The sequence below is a fragment of the Salvelinus fontinalis genome, chromosome 36 (genome assembly GCF_029448725.1).
Source record: "Salvelinus fontinalis isolate EN_2023a chromosome 36, ASM2944872v1, whole genome shotgun sequence".
Lineage (NCBI taxonomy): Eukaryota > Metazoa > Chordata > Actinopteri > Salmoniformes > Salmonidae > Salvelinus > Salvelinus fontinalis.
Genome location: NC_074700.1, coordinates 16226224 through 16244587, shown reverse-complemented (window position 1 = coordinate 16244587; position 18364 = coordinate 16226224). Strand labels below are relative to the sequence as shown.

General features: G+C 42.4%; 1 protein-coding gene across 9 annotated transcripts in view; it reads left to right on the top strand.

Annotated features, from left to right (window-relative positions):
- LOC129835298 (dedicator of cytokinesis protein 11-like) overlaps positions 1-18364 on the top strand; it is a 122950-nt gene that overhangs the window by 53538 nt on the left and 51048 nt on the right. For 6 of the 9 annotated variants that reach the window (XM_055900887.1, XM_055900883.1, XM_055900884.1 and 3 more), the window contains 5 exons: positions 427-447; positions 679-802; positions 1259-1325; positions 5332-5379; positions 11236-11378. In XM_055900887.1, coding sequence (XP_055756862.1) covers positions 427-447; positions 679-802; positions 1259-1325; positions 5332-5379; positions 11236-11378 — 403 coding nt within the window. The remainder of the gene's footprint in view (positions 1-426; positions 448-678; positions 803-1258; positions 1326-5331; positions 5380-11235; positions 11379-18364) is intronic. The other 3 variants (XM_055900889.1, XM_055900888.1, XM_055900882.1) reach the window with 1 other exon arrangement.

The window sequence follows — 18364 nt, the reverse complement described above, 5'->3', positions numbered from 1 at the left end:
TTCTTATACCATGTTTTCTCACTCTGTGATCAGACAGACAGAGAGAGAGAGACACATAGAGAGACAGCAGCCTCATTTCCGTTGTTGTTTTTCCAGTCACATATTGACGCTTGTGTCTTTCTCAAACACTTGAAGGCCGTTATATACTATAACTGTCGGTTCACATAGTTAAAAAGATACTATCCAGTGTCTTGGCTCTCTGCCAGCATTCTAGAAACAACATGTTGGATTGAGATCAGATGAAGAAAACCAGTCATGTAATAAGACAAGAGCAGATGTCAATCTGCTTTCAATCATCCTTTTTCTTACTCATGGTATGACTGAGTGCCACAGCTTCTACATGATTCTATTTCTTACTCTGTGGTATGAATTAAACCACTGGTTCTCAATTGTGTTTTTTCTTCCTCTGTGGTGTTTTTCACTCAGCTTCACAGAAGGGGCTCTGAGGTGAGACAAACAGACAGAGAGACCCTGATCTCATGTTTTTTCCCCGACAGATAATGATGTCAGATTTTGTATTCAAAATGTAACGTTTGATTTTAGTTCAAAGTTTACATTTAGGATTGTATTTAAGAGAGAGGAAAGTTGATACTGCCATGTTTTCTTCCTCTGTGGTGTCCCTCCCTGCCACTGTTTCTGACACCATGTTTTCTTCCTCTTTGGTGTATTGTCCTCCAGCTTCACCGGCGGGGCTCCACTATGAGCAGCAGTACTACTCTCCCTCCCATAGGCAGACTGGGCCACTATGAAGTCAAAGGACTGCTGCTGTGTTTCCTTCACATCGTCAGGACCATCTCAGAAGGTCAGCCAACACAACATTACATACACCTATAGCACTGTATTATACTATAGGATTATCCAGAGATCCTATGAAATGATTTATTGTTAAAGAATTATTATTGAGTTGTATATGTAATGTATGTATCTCTATGGACAGCAACAGTCGCTTTTTTTAGTACTGTGTAGATCTGTACCTGCAATGGTTTTATGATACATACCTAGATATTGTATGAATACTTTATATCATATGTTGTGTTTTTTCCTATATTATACATATTCTATTATTATGCCTGTATCTAAGCATTTTCATTGGCTCCCTCATTTGTAGAATTTCTGACTGTTATGTTGTTTGAGCGGACATGGGTAACATTCCAAATGTCACTGGCCTGGTCATTGTGTAATTGTCTGGTTATTGTTTCCTGTTGGCCTGCTAGGTGACTCAGTGTGTGTCTCTCTCCTGTTGTGTCTCTGTCTCTAGACACCCTGCTGGCCTACTGGAACAAGGTCAACCCTCAGGACATCATCAACTTCCTCAGTCTACTGGAGTGAGTACACAACCTCTGGGTGAATGCAGGGTCACAATAGAATAGGTTCTATTCTACAGTGCCTTCGGAAAGTATTCAGACCCCTTGACTTTGTCCACATTTTCTTACCTTACAGCCTTATTCTAAAATGGATTAAATAAAACATTTTCCTCAATCTACACAAAATACCCCATAGTGTCAAAGCGAAAACAGTTTATTTTTTAAATGTTTGCACATTTATTAAAAATAAGTACACAAGTATTCAGACCCTTTGCTCGACTTGAAATTGAGCTCAGGTGCATCCTGTTACCATTGATCATCCTTGAGATGTTTCTATAACTTGGAGTCCACCTGTGGTAAATTCATTTGATTGGACATGATTTGGAAAGGCACACACCTGTTTATATAAGGTCCCACAGTTGACATTGCATGTCAGAGCAAAAATCAAGCCATGAGATCGAAGGAATTGTCTGTAGAGCTCCGAGACAGGATTGTGTCGAGGTACAGATCTGGGGAAGGGTACCAAAACATTTCTGCAGCATTGAAGATTCCCAGGAACACAGTGGCCTCCAACATTCTTAAATGGAAGACATTTGGAACCACCAAGACTCTTCTTAGATCTGGCCCCCTGGCCAAACTAAACAATTGGGGGAGAAGGGCCTTGGTCAGGGTGGTGACCAATAATCCAATGGTCACTCTCCTCTGTGGAGATGGGAGAACCTTCCAGAAGGACAACTATCTCTGCAGCACTCCACCAATAAGGCCTTATGGTAGAGTGGTCAGACGGAAGCCACGTCTCACTAAAAGGCACATGACAGCCTGCTTGGAGTTTGCCAAAAGGCACCTAAAGACTCTCAGACCATGCAAAACAAAATTCTTTGGCCTGAATGCCAAGCGTCACATCTGGAGGAAACCTAGCTCCATCCCTACGGTAAAGCAAGCATGGTAGTGGCAGCATCATGCTGTGTGGATGTTTTTCAGAGGCAGGAACTGGGAGACTAGTCAGGATCGAGGGAAAGCTGAACGGAACAATGTACAGAGATCCTTGATGAAAACCTGCTCAGGACCTCAGACTGGGGCGAAGGTTCACCTTCCAACAGGACAACAACCCTAAGCACACAGCCAAGACAACGCAGGAGTGGCTTTGGGACAAGTCCTTGAGTGCCCCAGCCAGAGCCTGATCTTGAACCCAATCGAACATCTCTGGAGAGACCTGAAAATAGCTGTGCGGCAATGCTCCCCATCCAACCTGAATGGGAGAAACTCCCCAAATACAGGTGTGCCAAGCTTGTAGCATCATACCAAAGAAAAGAAAACAGTTTAAAAACCTTTTGCTTTTTTATTATGGGGAATTGTGTGTAGATTGACGAGGGGGAAAAAACATTTATTTTTAGAGTAAGTCTGTAACTTAACGAAAAAAGTCAAGGGGTCTGATTACTTTCCGAATGCACTGTATTTAGGGTGTGTTCATAAATTCACTCTGGAGTTCCAGAGTGCGCTCAGAGCGTGCTCTCGTCATTCGTAAATTCAGTGTTGTCAGATTGTGCATTCGTAAATTCAGTGTTGTCAGATTGTGCATTCGTAAATTCAAAGCGTTTCGATCTTGGAGCGTTCAGAGCGCACACTGGACACTGGCCAAGGAGTAGGGTTGATCCGAGCGGTCTGACCTCACAACAGCAGTCAAGCATTTCGCTACACCCGCAATAGCATCTGCTAAACACGTGTATGTGACCAATCTGATTTTGATTTGATTGGCAGCACCCAAGCTAACTGGCTAAAGTTGGCTAGCTTGCTAGCTACTTCCAGACACAAATGAGAGAATACCTCACTCTGACCATTTTACTCGCCCTAGAAGAGCTGGTTAGGCTGTTTTCATGTTATCTAGAGCATTGGTGACTGTGTTATGTCAACCATTTCATTCAGTTTTTTGGCCGATGTTTACTTTCACCTGTCATTACAACCGAGTTTAAGGTGTTCGTAAATTCCTTAAATATTCTGCACTCTGCCACTCTCAAACCAGAGTGCGATGAAATCGGAGTAGATAGCCAGAGTGAATTTACGAACACACCCTTAGTCTACTGGAGTGAGTACAGCAAAGGAGGTTGGTGGCACCTTAATTAGGGAGGATGGGTTCGTGGTAATGGCTGGAGCGGAATAAATAGAATGGTATCAAATACATCAAACACATGGTTTGATGTCGTTCCATTCACCCCATTCCAGACATTATGAGCCCTCCCCTCAGAAGCCTCCACTGGAGTACAGAAAACATCCGTGGTTCTCCTCTCCTGTGTGAATGTAGGATTAGAGTCAGTACATTTTCCTGATTACACACCCTGAGCTGTAGTCACAGTGAAGCCCTAAAAACTTGTCAATTGTCACATTAAAAAGTCTGTGTTTGTGAACAGGCAGTCATTTGTCTACAAAGACATATTATTAATGGAAAGTTCGATAGAATTACAGCCTTAGGACATACAGTTGAAGTCGGAAGTTTACATACACCAGCAAAATACATGTAAACTCAGTTTTTCATAATTCCTGACATTTAATCCTAGTAGACTTCTACAAGGTTCCCACAATAAATTGGAGGAATTTTGGTCCATTCCTCCTGACAGAGCTGGTGTAACCGAGTCAGGTTTGTAGGCCTCCTTGCCCGCACACGCTTTCTCTGTTCTGCCCACAAATTTTCTATAGGATTTAGGACAGGGCTTTGTGATGGCCACTCCAATACCTTGACTTTGTTGTCCTTAAGCCATTTTGCCACAACTTTGGAAGTATGCTTGGGGTCATTGTCCATTTGGAAGACCCATTTGCGACCAAGCTTTAACTTCCTGACTGATGTCTTGAGATGTTGCTTCAATATATCCACATAATTGTCCTTACTCATGAAGCCGTCTGTTTTGTGAAGTGCACCAGTCCCTCCTGCAGCAAAGCACCCCCACAACATGATGCTGCCTCCCCTGTGCTTCACGGTTGGGATGGTGTTCCCCCTTTTTCTTCCTCATTATGGCCAAACAGTTCTATTTTATTTTTCAGTTCTATATCAGACCAGAGGACATTTCTCCAAAAAGTGCGATCTTTGTCCCCATGTGCAGTTGCAAACCGTAGTCTGGCTTTTTTATGGTGGTTTTGGAGCAGTGGCTTCTTCCTTGCTGAGCGGCCTTTCAGGTTATGCCGATATAGGACTTGTTTTACTGTGGATATAGATACTTTCATACCTGTTTCCTCCAGCATCTTCACAAGGTCCTTTGCTGTTACTCTGGGATTGATTAGCACTTTTCGAATCAAAGTACGTTCATCTCTAGGAGACAGAATGCGTCTCCTTCCTGAGCGGTATGATGGCTGCGTGGTCCCATGGTGTTCATGCTTGCGTACTATTGTTTGTACAGACAAATGTGGTACCTTCAGGCATTTGGAAATTTCTCCCAAGGATGAACCAGACTTGTGGTGGTCTATACATTTTTTCCCACAGGTACACCTCCAATTGACTCAAATTATGTCAATTAGCCTATCAGAAGCTTCTAAAGCCATGACATAATTTTCTGGAATTTTCCAAACTGTTTAAAGGCACAGTCAACTTAGTGTATGTAAACTTTTGACCCACTGGAATTGTGATACAGTGAATTATAAGTGAAATAATCTGTCTGTAAACAACTGTTGGAAAATCTACATGTCATGCACAAAGCAGATGTCCTAAACGTCTTGTCAAAACTATAGTTTGTTAACAAGAAATTTGTGGAGTGGTTGAAAAACAAGTTTTAATGACTCCAACCTAAGTATATCTAAACTTTCGACGTTAACTGTATTTGTCCCTCTGAGGAACCCTCTGAACTTAAAATGCTCTGTTGGGTTGATGATTGGCACTTTATAGCTGAGGGTTTTCATTCTCAAGTTTTTTTCTCCGTCATTACTTTAGGCTAACCTATAACTGAGTTATATTGTTGTCCTATTTGCACACCACTAAGTTAACTATGTAATGAACAAGACTACTATTAATAACATTATTCTGACCCTCTTAAATCTCTTTCAGGACGTGCCTGGTGCAGTTCCGTTATGTTGGAAAGAAGAACATTGGGAGGTAGGATGATGCTAGGATTCTGTACTGCACTAATAGGTAGGGTTACTAATTCTGTCCTAAACAGGTACGTGGTACATGTGTCTCTGTGGGTTCCTTGCTAGTCCAATAAATTATATAATAGTCATTGTCCCACACCCATCTTGAGACTTGGACGTCAAAGCTTATTAATCCTTTTTCTTTTTTGTTCCTTGTTCCTTGCTATATTATGTCATTGTTTATGCGCCTACTCTTGTCTTTAGGCATGTCTCTAAGTCTGGCTTATCAAGTTTTAATGTCATGTGTACAAGTACAATGAAATGCCTTTCTTGCAAGCTCCAAACCCAACAATGCAGTAATCACTATCAATGTTAGTTGAAAATAACATAAAGTAGAACAAAAACACACAAACAGTAAGAACTAAGAGCATGAGAATGTAAGAAGATACAGTGCCTTCAGAAAGTATTCATACCCCTTGACTTTTTCCACATTTTGTTGTTATAGCCTGAATTTAAAATTGACTGGCCTACACAATACCCCATAATGTCGAAGTGTAATTATGTTTTTCAAAATTGTAACAAAATAATTCATTAATGAAAAGCTTAAATGTCTTGATTCAATAAGTATTCAATCCCTTTGTTATGTCAAGCCTAAGTAAGTTCAGGAGTACAAATGTGCTTAACAAGTCACATAATAAGTTGCATGGACTCATTCTGTGTGCAATAGTGTTTAACATGATTTTTGAATGACTACCTCATCTCTGTACCCCACACATACAATTATCTGTAAGGTCCCTCAGTCAAGCAGTGAATTTCAAACACAGATTCAACCACAAAGGCCAGGGAGGTTTTCCAATTCTTCACAAAGATGATCATCTATTGGTAGATTTTTTTAAAAGCAGACATTGAACATCCCTTTGAGCATGGTGAAGTTATTAATTACTCTTTGGATGTTGGGTCAATACATCCAGTCACTACAAAGATACAGCTGTGCTTCCAAACTCAATCTCGTCATTCGCATGAAGAAAAGACGGAGATACAGGGGACGCAGATCCGGCTTCCTTGTGAGAATTTGTCGCCTCTACCATTTGTTATATTGGCCAACGTGCAATCACTGGAGAATAAACTGGATGAGGTCCGTTTGAGACAATCTTATCAACGGGACATTAAAACTGTAATATCTTACGTTTCACCGAGTCATAGCTGATCGACGACACAGATAAAATACAGTTGGCTGGGTTTTCCGTGATTCGGCAAGACAGAACAGCTACGTCCAGTAAGTTGAGGGTGGTGGTGTGTGTCTATTTGCCAATAACAGCTGGTACACGATGTCTACATTATCTACCAAGAGAGTTTTCATCTCTTTTTTTCATGGCCGTCTATTTACCACCACAAACCGATGCTGGCACTTAGACTGCACTCAATGAGCTGTATAAGGCCATAAGCTAACAAACCTCCAGACGAGCTTCAATGCCATACAACACTTCTTCCGAGGCCTCCAACTGCTTTTAAATGCAAGTAAAACTAAGTGCATGCTCTTCAACCGATTGCTGCCCGCATCCTCCCACCCAACTAGCATCATCATAATCTGGACGGTTCTGACCTAGAATATGTGAACAACTACAAATACCTAGGTGTCTGGTTAGACTGTAAACTTTCTTTCCAGACTCACATTAAGCATCTCCAACCCAAAATTAAATCTAGAATTGGCTTTCTGTTTCGCAACAAAGCCTCCTTCACTCATGCTGCCAAAAATACTCTCGTAAAACTGACTATCCTACGATCTTTCGGCGATGTCATTTACAAAATAGCCTCCAACACTCTACTCAGCAAATTGGATGTAGTCTATCACAGTGCCATCCGTTTTGTCACCAAAGCCTCATATACTACCCACCAATGCGACCTGTATGCTCTCGTTGGCTGGCCCTCACTACATATTCGTCGCCAAACCCACTGGCTCTAGGCCATCTAAGTCTATGCTAGGTAAAGCTCCGCCTTATTTCAGATCACTGGTCACCATAGCAACACCCACCCGTAGCACGCGCTCCAGCAGGTATGTTTCACTGGTCTCCCCCAAAGCCAACACTTACTTTCGCCGCCTTTCCTTCCAGTTCTCTGCTGACAAAAATCACTGAAGCTGGAGTCTTATCTCCCTCTCTCTTTAAGCATTAGCTGTCCGAGCAGCTTACTGATCACCATACCAGTACTGAGCCAATCTGTAAATAGCACACCTAACTACCACATCCCCATATTGTTACTTATCCTCTTGGTCTTTTGCACCCTAGTATCTCTACTTGCACATCATCATCTGCACATCTATCACTCCAGTGTTAATGCTAAACTGGAATTATTTCGCCTCCATGGCCTATTTATTGCCTTACCCTTCTACATGTGCACACACTGTACATAGATTTATCTCTTGTATTATTGACTGTACATTTGTTTGTGTAACTCTGTGTTGTTTTGTCGCACTGCTTTTCTTTATCTTGGCCAGGTCGCAGTTGTAAATGAGAACTTGTTCTCAACAATAAAGGTGAAATAAGCAAATTAGAAAATGATCATCCAGAAGTGGCATTCCTAGTAACCAGGGGCTTTAATGCAGGCAAACTTAAATTTGATTTACCAAATTTCTACCAGCATGTCACATGTGCATTCAGATGGGGAAAAATGATAGACCAGCTTTACTCCACACACGGAGACGTGTACAAAGCTCTCCCTCGCCCTCCATTTGGCAAATCTGACCATAATTCAATCCTCCTGATTCCTGCTCACAAGAGAAAACTAAAGAAATACCAGTGATTCAATCAATATGGAAGTAGCCAGATGACGCTGATGCTACGCTACAGGACTGTTTTTCTAGCACAGACTGGAATATGTTCCGGGATTCATCCAATAGCAATGAGGAGTATACCACCTCAGTCACCTGCTTCATCAATAAATGCATCGACGACATCGTCCCCACAGTGACCGTAGGTACATTTACCAAACAGAATCCATGGATTACAGGCAACATCCGCACCGAGCTAAAGGCTAGAGCTGCCGCTTTCAAGGAGCGGGACACTAATCCGGATGCTTATGAGAAATCCCGCTATGCTCTCAGACGAACCTTCAAACAGGCAACACATCAATACAGGACAACGATGGAATGCTACTACACTGGCTGTGAGGCTCGTCGCATGTGGCAGGGCTTGCAATCTATTACAGCCTACAAAGGGAAACCCAGCCGCGAGCTGCCCAGTGATGCGAGCCTACCAGATGGGCTAAATACATTTTTTATGCTTGCTTCAAGGCAAGCAGCACACTGATCCTCAACATGGGGGCCCCTCAGAGGGTGCATGCTTAGTCCCATCCTGTACTCCCTGTTTACCCACGACTGCGTGGCCAAGCACGACTCAAACACCATCATTAAGTTTGCTGATGACACAACAGTGGTAGGCCTGATCAACGATGAGACAGCCTATAGGGAGGAGGTCAGAGACCTGGCAGTGTGATGCCAGGACAACAACCTCAATGTGAGCAAGACAAAGGACCTAACCGTGGACTACAAGAAAAGGAGGGCCTAACATGCCTCCATTCACATCGACAGCTGTAGTGGAGCGGTTGTGAGCGGTTGTGAGTTTCAAGTTCCTTGGTGTCCACATCCCCAACAAGCTATCATGGTCCAAACACACCAAGACAGTCGTGAAGAGGGCACGACAACGGCTTTTCCACCTCAGGAGACTGAAAAGATATGGCATGGGTCCCCAAATCCTCAAGAAGTTCTACAGCTGCACCATTGAGAGCCTCCTGACCGGTTGGGCCACATTTGTGGCCTGCTGGAGGTCATTTTGCAGGGCTCTGGCAGTGCACCTCCTTGCACAAAGGCGGAGGTAGCGGTCCTGCTGCTGGGTTGTTGCCCTCCTACGGCCTCCTCCACATCTCCTGATGTACTGGCCTTTCTCCTGGTAGCGCCTCCATGCCCTGGACACTACGCTGACTGACACAGCAAACCTTTTTCCACAGCTCGCATTGATGTGCCATCCTGGATGAACTGCACTACCTGAGCCACTTGTGTGGGTTGTAGACTCCGTCTCATGCTACCACTAGAGTGAAAGCACCGCCAGCATTCAAAAGTGACCAAAACATCAGCCAGGAAGCATAGGAACTGAGAAGTGGTGTGTGGTCACCACCTGCAGAACCATTCCTTTTTTGGGGGTGTCTTACTAATTGCCTATAATTTCCACCTTTTGTCTATTCCATTTGCACAACAGCATGTGAAATTTATCATCAATCAGTTTTGCTTCCTAAGTGGACAGTTTGATTTCACAGAAGTGTGATTGACTTGGAGTTACATTGTGTTGTTTAAGTGTTCCCTTTATTTTTTTGAGCAGTGTATATGACTGCTTCACCAGTTGAGTCGCAACAACTTTTAGAAGTTGTGAAAATTTTCAAATTGCTCACTATTTTGATTTGACAGGGAGGAAGGAAACCCACGGGCATTTCACCTTGAGGCCAATGGTGACATTTAAACAGATAGAGTTTAATGGCTGTGATATGAGAAAGCTGCGGATGGATCAACAACATTGTAGTTACTCCACAAAACGAACCTAACTGACAGAGTGAAAAGACGGAACAGTACAGAATAAAAATATTACAAAACATGCATCCTGTTTGCATCAAGTCACTGAAGTAATACCGCAAAAAAAGTGGCAAAGCAATTCACTTTTTTGTCCTGAATACAGTCTTATATTCGGGGCAAATCTTATTACAACACATTACTGAGTACCACTCTCCATATTTTCAAGCATAGTGGTAGCTGCATCATGTTATGGGTATGCTTGTAATTGTTAAAAGGACTGGGGAGTTTTCCAGGATAGAAAAAAAAATGGAATGGAGCTAAGCACAGACATAATGCTTGAGCAAAACCTGGTTCAGTCTGCTTTCCACCAGACACTGGAAGATTAATTTACCTTTCGGCAGGACAATAACCTACAGGGCCAAACACAAGGCCAAATCTACACTGGTCGCTTTCCCAGAAGACACTGAAAGTTCCAGAAGTGGCCGAGTTACATTTTTTTACTTAAATCTGCTACAAAATCTATGGCATGACTTAAATGGCTGTCTAGCAATGATCAACAACCAATTTGACAGAGCTTGAAGAATTTTGAAAATAATAATGAGCAAATGTTGCACAATCCAGGGGTGGAAAGTTCTTAGAAACTTACCCATAACGACTCACAGCTGTAATCACTGCCAAAGGTCATTCTAACATGTATTGACTCATGGGGTTGAATACTTATCTAATCACTATATTGGTGTTTTAAAATGTTATTTGTTTGTACAAATGTTTGTCATTTAAAAGTGGAAGAAAAATGTTGAGTATTTTGTGTCGATCATTGTCAAAAAATGACATTTAAATCCATTTTAATCCCACTTTGTAACACATCACAATTTGGAAAAGGTCAAGGGGAATACTTTCCGATGGCACTGTATATACAGTACAGGGTCAGTTCCAATACCATATTTACAATGTGCAGGGATACTGGAGTTAGAGGTAGAAACTGTACCACCTGGTGTCAGTTGCAGAGGGAGGTGTTCAGTCACAGTGTCTTAAGCTTGGTGGCGAGCTTGGAAGAGGCTATCGTGTTGAACGCTGAGCTCTAGTGAATGAACAGCATTCTCACATCGAGTTTTGATTTCCTGCTACTCCATTAAATGTGTCATGGACTCCCCATGTTTAGTGTACTCTATGGGTCAATTTTTGTATGTTTGTTAGTGGGAGTCAAGACACCTGAGTGTCCCTTGTCAATAGATTAAATCAGTCATAGTCTCTCAACACCCATCTTATATCTGTAATAATGTTTGGTCTGTGTGTGTGTACTGTATCTATCTGTGTCTGTAGGAGTCAGGATGCCTGGGTATCCAAGCTGTTCTCGTCAGACATGAAGAAGCAGACCATGCCTGTGATGCGCTGCAGAGCCGGCCTCATGCAGGTCAAACTGCAGCAGTTTAGCACCATAGAGACCGCTCTCACACTCAACATAGGTACAGTTGAAGTCGGAAGTTTATATACACCTTAGCCAAATACATTTAAACTCAGTTTTTCACAATTCACAAGTCCTAGTAAGAATTCCCTGTCTTAGGTCCCTTAGGATCACCACTTTATTTTAAGAATGTAAAATGTCAGAATAATAGTAGAGAGAATGATTTATTTCAGCTTTTATTTCTTTCATCACATTCCCAGTGGGTCAGAAGTTTACATACACTCAATTAGTATTTGGTAGCATTGACTTTAAATTGTTTAACTTGGGTCAAATGTTTCGGGTAGCCTTCCACAAGGTTCCCACAATAAGTTGGGTGAATTTTGACCCATTCCTCCTGACAGAGCTGGTGTCACTTAGTCAGGTTTGTAGGCCTACTTGCCCGCACACACTTTCTCAGTTCTGCCCACAAATTTTCTATAGGATTTAGGACAGGGCTTTGTGATGGCCACTCCAATACCTTGACTTTTTTGTCCTTAAGCCATTTTGCCACAACTTTGGAAGTATGCTTGGGGTCGTTGTCCATTTGAAAGACCCATTTGCGACCAAGCTTTAACTTCCTGACGGATGTCTTGAGATGTTGCTTCAATATATCCACATAATTGTCCTTACTCATGAAGCTATCTATTTTGTGAAGTGCAGCAGTCCCTCCTACAGCAAAGCACCAGCACAACATGATGCTGCCTCCCCCGTGCTTCACGGTTGGGATGGTGTTCTTCGGCTTGCAAGCCTCCCCCTTTTTCCTCCAAACATAACGATTGTCATTATGGCCAAACAGTTCTATTTTTGTTTCATCAGACCAGAGGACATTTCTCCAAAAAGTACAATCTTTTTCCCCATGTGCAGTTGCAAACCGTAGTCTGGCTTTTTTATGGCGGTTTTGGAACAATGGCTTTGTAATTGCTGAGCCGCCTTTCAGGTTATGTCGATATAGGACTCATTTTACTCTGGATAGAGATACTTTTATACCTGTTTCCTCCAGCATCTTCACAAGGTCCTTTGCTGTTGTTCTGGGATTGATTCGCACTTTTCGCATCAAAGTACGTTTATCTCTAGGAGACAGAACGCGTCTCCTTCCTGAGCGGTATGACAGTTGCGTGGTCCCATGGTGTTTATACTTGCATACTATTGTTTGTACAGATGAACGTGGTACCTTCAGGCGTTTGGAAATCGCTCCCAAGGATGAACCAGACTTGTGGAGGTCTACAGTTTTTTTCCTGAGGTCTTGGCTGATTTCTTTTGATTTTCCCATGATGTCAAGCAAAGAGGCACTGAAGCTAGGCCTTGAAGTACATCCACAGGTACACCTCCAATTGACTTAAATGATGTCAGTCAGAAGCTTATCAGAAGCGTCTAAAGACATGACATAATTTCCCAAGCTGTTTAAAGGCACAGTCAATTCAGTGTATGTTAACTTCTGACCAACTGGAATTGTGAATCAGTGAATTATAAGTGAAATAATCTGTCTGTAAACAATTGTTGGAAAAATTACATGTGTCATGCACAAAGTAATGTCCTAAACTGACTTGTCAAAACTGTAGTTTGTTAACAAGAAATTTGTGGAGTGGTTGAAAAACAAGTTTTAATGAGTTCAACCTAAGTGTATGTACACTTCCGACTTCAACTGTATATGAACATGTTGCTATCCCTTCCCACTTCCCTCTCTCACACATATAATGTTATACCTTGAATACAGTGCATTCAGAAAGTTTTCAGACCCCTTCACTTTTTCCACATTTTGTTACGTTACAGCCTTATTCTAAAATGGATTAAATAAATAAATAAAAATCCTCATCAATCTACACACAATCCCCCATAATGACAAAGGGAAAACAGGTTTTTAGAAATGTATTACAAATAAAAAGCAGAAATACCTTATTTGCATAAGTATTCAGACCCTTTGCTATGAGACTTGAAATTGAGCTCTGGTGATTTCTGTTTCCATTGATCAACCTTGAGATGTTTATACAACTTGATTGGAGTCCACCTGTGGTAAATTCAATTGATTGGACATGATTTGGAAAGGCACACACCTGTCTATATACGGTCCCACAGTTGACATTGCATTTCAGAGCAAAAACCAAGCCATAAGGTCGAAGGAATTGTCCGTGGAGCTCTGGGACAGGATTGTGTCGAGGCACAGACCTGGGGAAGGGTACCAAAAAAATTCTGCAGCATTGAAGGTACCCAAGAACACAGTAGCCTCCATCATTCTTAAATGGAAGACGTTTGGAACCACCAAGACTCTTCCTAGAGCTGGCCGCTTTGCCAGAAGGGCCTTGGTCACTGAGGTGACGAAGAACCCGATGGTCACTCTGACAGAGCTCCAGAGTTCCTCTGTGGAGATGGGAGAACCGTCCAGATGGACAACCATGTCTGCAGCACTCCACCTATCAGGCCTATATGGTAGAGTGGCCATACGGAAGCTGCTCCTCAGTAAAAGGGACATGACAGCCCGCTTGGACTTTGCCAAAAGGCACTTAAAGGACTCTCAGACCATGAGAAACAATATTCTCTGGTCTGATGAAACCAAGATTGAACTCTGCCCTGAATACCAAGCGTCACGTCTGGCAGTATCATGCTGTGGGGATGTTTTTCAGAGGAAGGGACTGGGAAACTAGTCAGGCGCAAGGGAAAGATGACCTGAGCAAAGTACAGAGTTCCTTGATGAAAACCTGCTCCAGAGCGCTCAGGACCTCAGACTGCGGCGAAGGTTCACCTTCCAACAGGACAACGACCCTAAGCACACAGCCAAGACAAGTGGCTTCAGGACAAGTCTCTGAATGTACTTGAGTGGCCCAGCCAGAGCCCGGACTTGAAACGATCGAGCATCTCTGGAGAGACCTGAAAATAGCTGTGCAGTGACGCTCCCCATCCACCCTGACAGAGCTTGAGAGGTTCTTGCGTGATGAAAATAGATTTAATTGTAATTTTTCTGTCAACGATCTACACAAAATACTCTGTCAAAATAGATGAAAAAAATATATATATATATTAATATAAAATAATACACATGTACATTTTGATTAGATAAGGATTAAACCCCTTGGGTAAATACATGTTAATCAACTTTGGCAGTGATTACAGCTGTGAGTCTTTCTGGGTAAGTCTATAAAAGCCTGAATGCCTGAATCCTTGTAGTCACTGCGTGTATTGATACACCATCCAAAGTGTAATTAATAACTTCACCATGCTCAAAGGGATATTCAATTCGTGCTTTTTTTTATCCATCTTCCAATAGATACCCTTCTTTGTGAAGAATTGAAAACCTCCCTGGTCTTTGTGGTTGAGTCTTTGTTTGACATTCACTGCTTGACTGAGGGACATTACAGATAATTGTATGTGTGGGGTACAGAGATGAGGTAGTCATTCAACAATCATGTTAAACACTATTATTGTGTGAGTCCATGCAACTTATTATGTGATGTATTAAGCGCATTCTGATTCCTGAACGTATTTAGGCTTTCCATAACAAATGGGTTGACTCAAAACATTTCAGATTTTCATGAATAATTAATGTGTTACAATTTCGAAAAATCATGATTACCCTTTGCATTATGGGGTATTGTGGAGCTTGCAAGAAAGGCATTTCACTGTACTTGTGCACTTGACATTAAACCGTTAAACTTGATAAGCCATTCTCAGAGAACCACCTAATGTTAAGAGTAGCTGCGTAATCAAATCAAATGTATTTATAAAGCCCTTTTTACATCAGCAGATGTCACACATTGCCTATACAGAAACCCAGCCTAAAACCCCAAACGGCAACCAATGCAGATGTAGAAGCGCGGTGGCTAGGAAAATATCCCTTGAAAGGCTGGAACCTAGGATGAAACCTAGAGGAACCCGGCTTTGAGGTGTGGCCAGTTCTCTTATAAGAGTACATGGCAATTAAGGCTAGATTGCTCTTCAAAATCTTCGAACATTCATAGATGACCAGCAGGGTCAAATAATAATCTGGGGTTTTAGAGGGTACAACAGGTCAGTACCTCAGGAGTAGATGTCAGTTGGCTTTTCATAACCAAGCTTTCAGAGGTCAAGACAGCAGGTGCGGTAGAAAGAAAGGGAGAGAGGGGGTCGAAAACAGCAGGTCCGGTACAAGGAAGCATGTCCGGTGAACCGGTCAGGGTTCCATAGCCGCAGGCAGAACAATTGAAACTGGATCAGCAGCACGACCAGGTGGGCTGGGGACAGCCAGGAGTCATCAGGCCAGGTAGTCCTGAGGCATGGTCCTAAGACTACCTCAGGTCCTCAGAGAGAGAGAGCGAAGGGAGCATACTTAAGTTCACACAGGACACCAGATAAGACAGACTGACCTTAGCTCCCCGGCACATAAACTATTGCCGCATAGATACTGGAGGCGGCGGGTCGGGGGACACTGTGGCCCTGTCCGACAGGCAGGATATAACTCCACCCACTTTGCCGAAGCACAGCCCCCACACCACTAGAGGGTTATCAACAGACCACCAATTTACTACCCTGAGACAAGGCTGAGTATAGCCCACGAAGATCTCTTCCACTGCACAAGCCCAAGGGGGCGCAAGACCGGACAGGAAGATCACGTCACTCAAGTCAAGTATAGCATAAAGAACGACAATGACATTTATTAGCAAGGAGCAAAAAAGAAAAAGGAATAACTAGCTTTGACAACCAAGTCTCAAGATGGGTGGGGGGCGTGGAACCTTAGCTTGGACATCCAAGCATGCTTATTCCTACAAATACACAGAGACACATGTACCTGTTTAGGACAGAGTTAGTATCCCTACCTATTAGTGCAGTACAGAATCCAAACATCATCCTAACTCTCACTGTAAGGTCTACAGTCGTGGCCAAACGTTTTGAGAATGACACAAATATTAATTTCCACAAAGTTTGCTGCTTCAGTGACTTTAGATATTTTTGTCAGATGCTACTATGGAATACTGAAGTATAATTATAAACATTTCAAAAGTGTCAAAGGCTTTTATTGACAATTACATGTAGTTGATGCAAAGAGTCAATATTTGCAGTGTTGAACCTTCTTTTTCAAGACCTCTGCAATCCGCCCTGGCATGCTGTCAAATAACTTCTGGGCCACATCCTGACTGATGGCAGCCCATTCTTGCATATTCAATGCTTGGAGTTTGTCCGAATTTGTGGGCTTTTGTTTGTCCAACCGGGAGTTTCCTGGCCATGGACCCAAAATATCGATGTGTTGTTCCCCGAGCCACTTAGTTATCACTTTTGCCTTATGGCAAGGTGCTCCATCATGCTGGAAAAGGCATTGTTCTTCATCAAACTGTTCCTGGATGGTTGGGAGAAGTTGCTCTCGGAGGATGTGTTGGTACCATTCTTTATTCATGGCTGTGTTCTTAGGCAAAATTGTGAGTGAGCCCACTCCCTTCGCTGAGAAGCAACCCCACACATGAATGGTCTTAGGATTTACTGTTGGCATGACACAGGAATGATTTTAGCGCTCACCTTGTCTTCTCCGGACAAGCTTTTTTCCGGATGCCCCAAACAATTGGAAAGGGGATTCATCAGAGAAAATTACTTTACCCCAGTCCTCAGCAGTCCAATCCCTGTACCTTTTGCAGAAAATCAATCTGTCCCTGATGTTTTTCCTGGAGAGAAGTGGCTTCTTTGCTGCCCCTCTTGACACCAGGCCATCCTCCAAAAGTCTTCGCCTCACTGTGCGTGCAGATGCACTCACACCTACCTGCTGCCATTCCTGAGCAAGCTCTGTACTGGTGGTGCCGCAGCTGAATCCTTTAGGAGACGGTCCTGGCACTTGCTGGACTTTCTTGGGTGCCCTGAAGCCTTCTTCACAACAATTGAACCACTCTCCTTGAAGTTCTTGATGATCCGATAAATGGTTGATTTAGGTGCAATCTTACTGGCAGCAATATCCTTGCCTGTGAAGCCCTTTTTGTGCAAAGCAATGATTATGGCACGTGTTTCCTTGCAGGTAACCATGGTTGACAGAGGAAGAACAATGATTCCAAGCTCCACCCTCCTTTTGAAGCTTCCAGTCTGTTATACGAAACTCAATCAGCATGACAGCGTGATCTCCAGCCTTATCCTCATCAACACTCACACCTGTGTTAACGAGAGAATCACTGACATGATGTCAGCTGGTCATTTTGTGGCAGGGCTGAAATGCAGTGGAAATGTTTTGGGGGGGGATTCAGTTCATTTGCATGGCAAAGAGGGACTTTGCAATTAATTGCAATTCATCTGATCACTCTTCATAACATTCTGGAGTATATGCAAATTGCCATTATACATTCTGAGGCAGCAGACTTTGTGAAAATGAATGTGTCATTCTCAAAACCTTTGACCACGACTGTACACCTGTTGTATTCGGCGCACGTGACAAATAAACTTTGATTTATTGTTCCTCTTTCCAACATAGTATAACTGCACCAGGCACGTCCTGAAAGAGATTTAAGAGGGTCAGAATAATGTTATTAATAGTAGTCTTGTTCATTACATAGTTAACTTAGTGGTGTGCAAATAGGACAACAATATAACTCAGTTATAGGTTAGCCTACTGTATGACGGAGAAAAAAACTTGAGAATGAAAACCCTCAGCTATAAAGTATAATCATCAACCCAACAGAGCATTTTTTTACCCATCGACCAATAGGTGCCTTTCTTTGCAAGGCATTGGACTTTGCCATTGAATCTATGCTTGAAATTCCCTTCTCGACTACGGGATCTTTCAGATAATTGTGTGGGATATAGAGACAGGGCAGTCATTCAAAAATCATGTTAAACTTAAGTACATATTTACTCATTAAGTTATTTAGGCTTGCCATAACAAAGGGGTTGAATGCTTATTGACTCAAGACATTTAACTTACATTTTCTATTAATTTTGTTAAAAAATAAAATATATATAAAAAATACATAATTACACTTTGACTTTTATAGGGGTATTGTTTGTAAATCAGAGACACAATCTAAATGTAATCTATTTTAAATTCAGGCTGTAACACAACAAAATGTG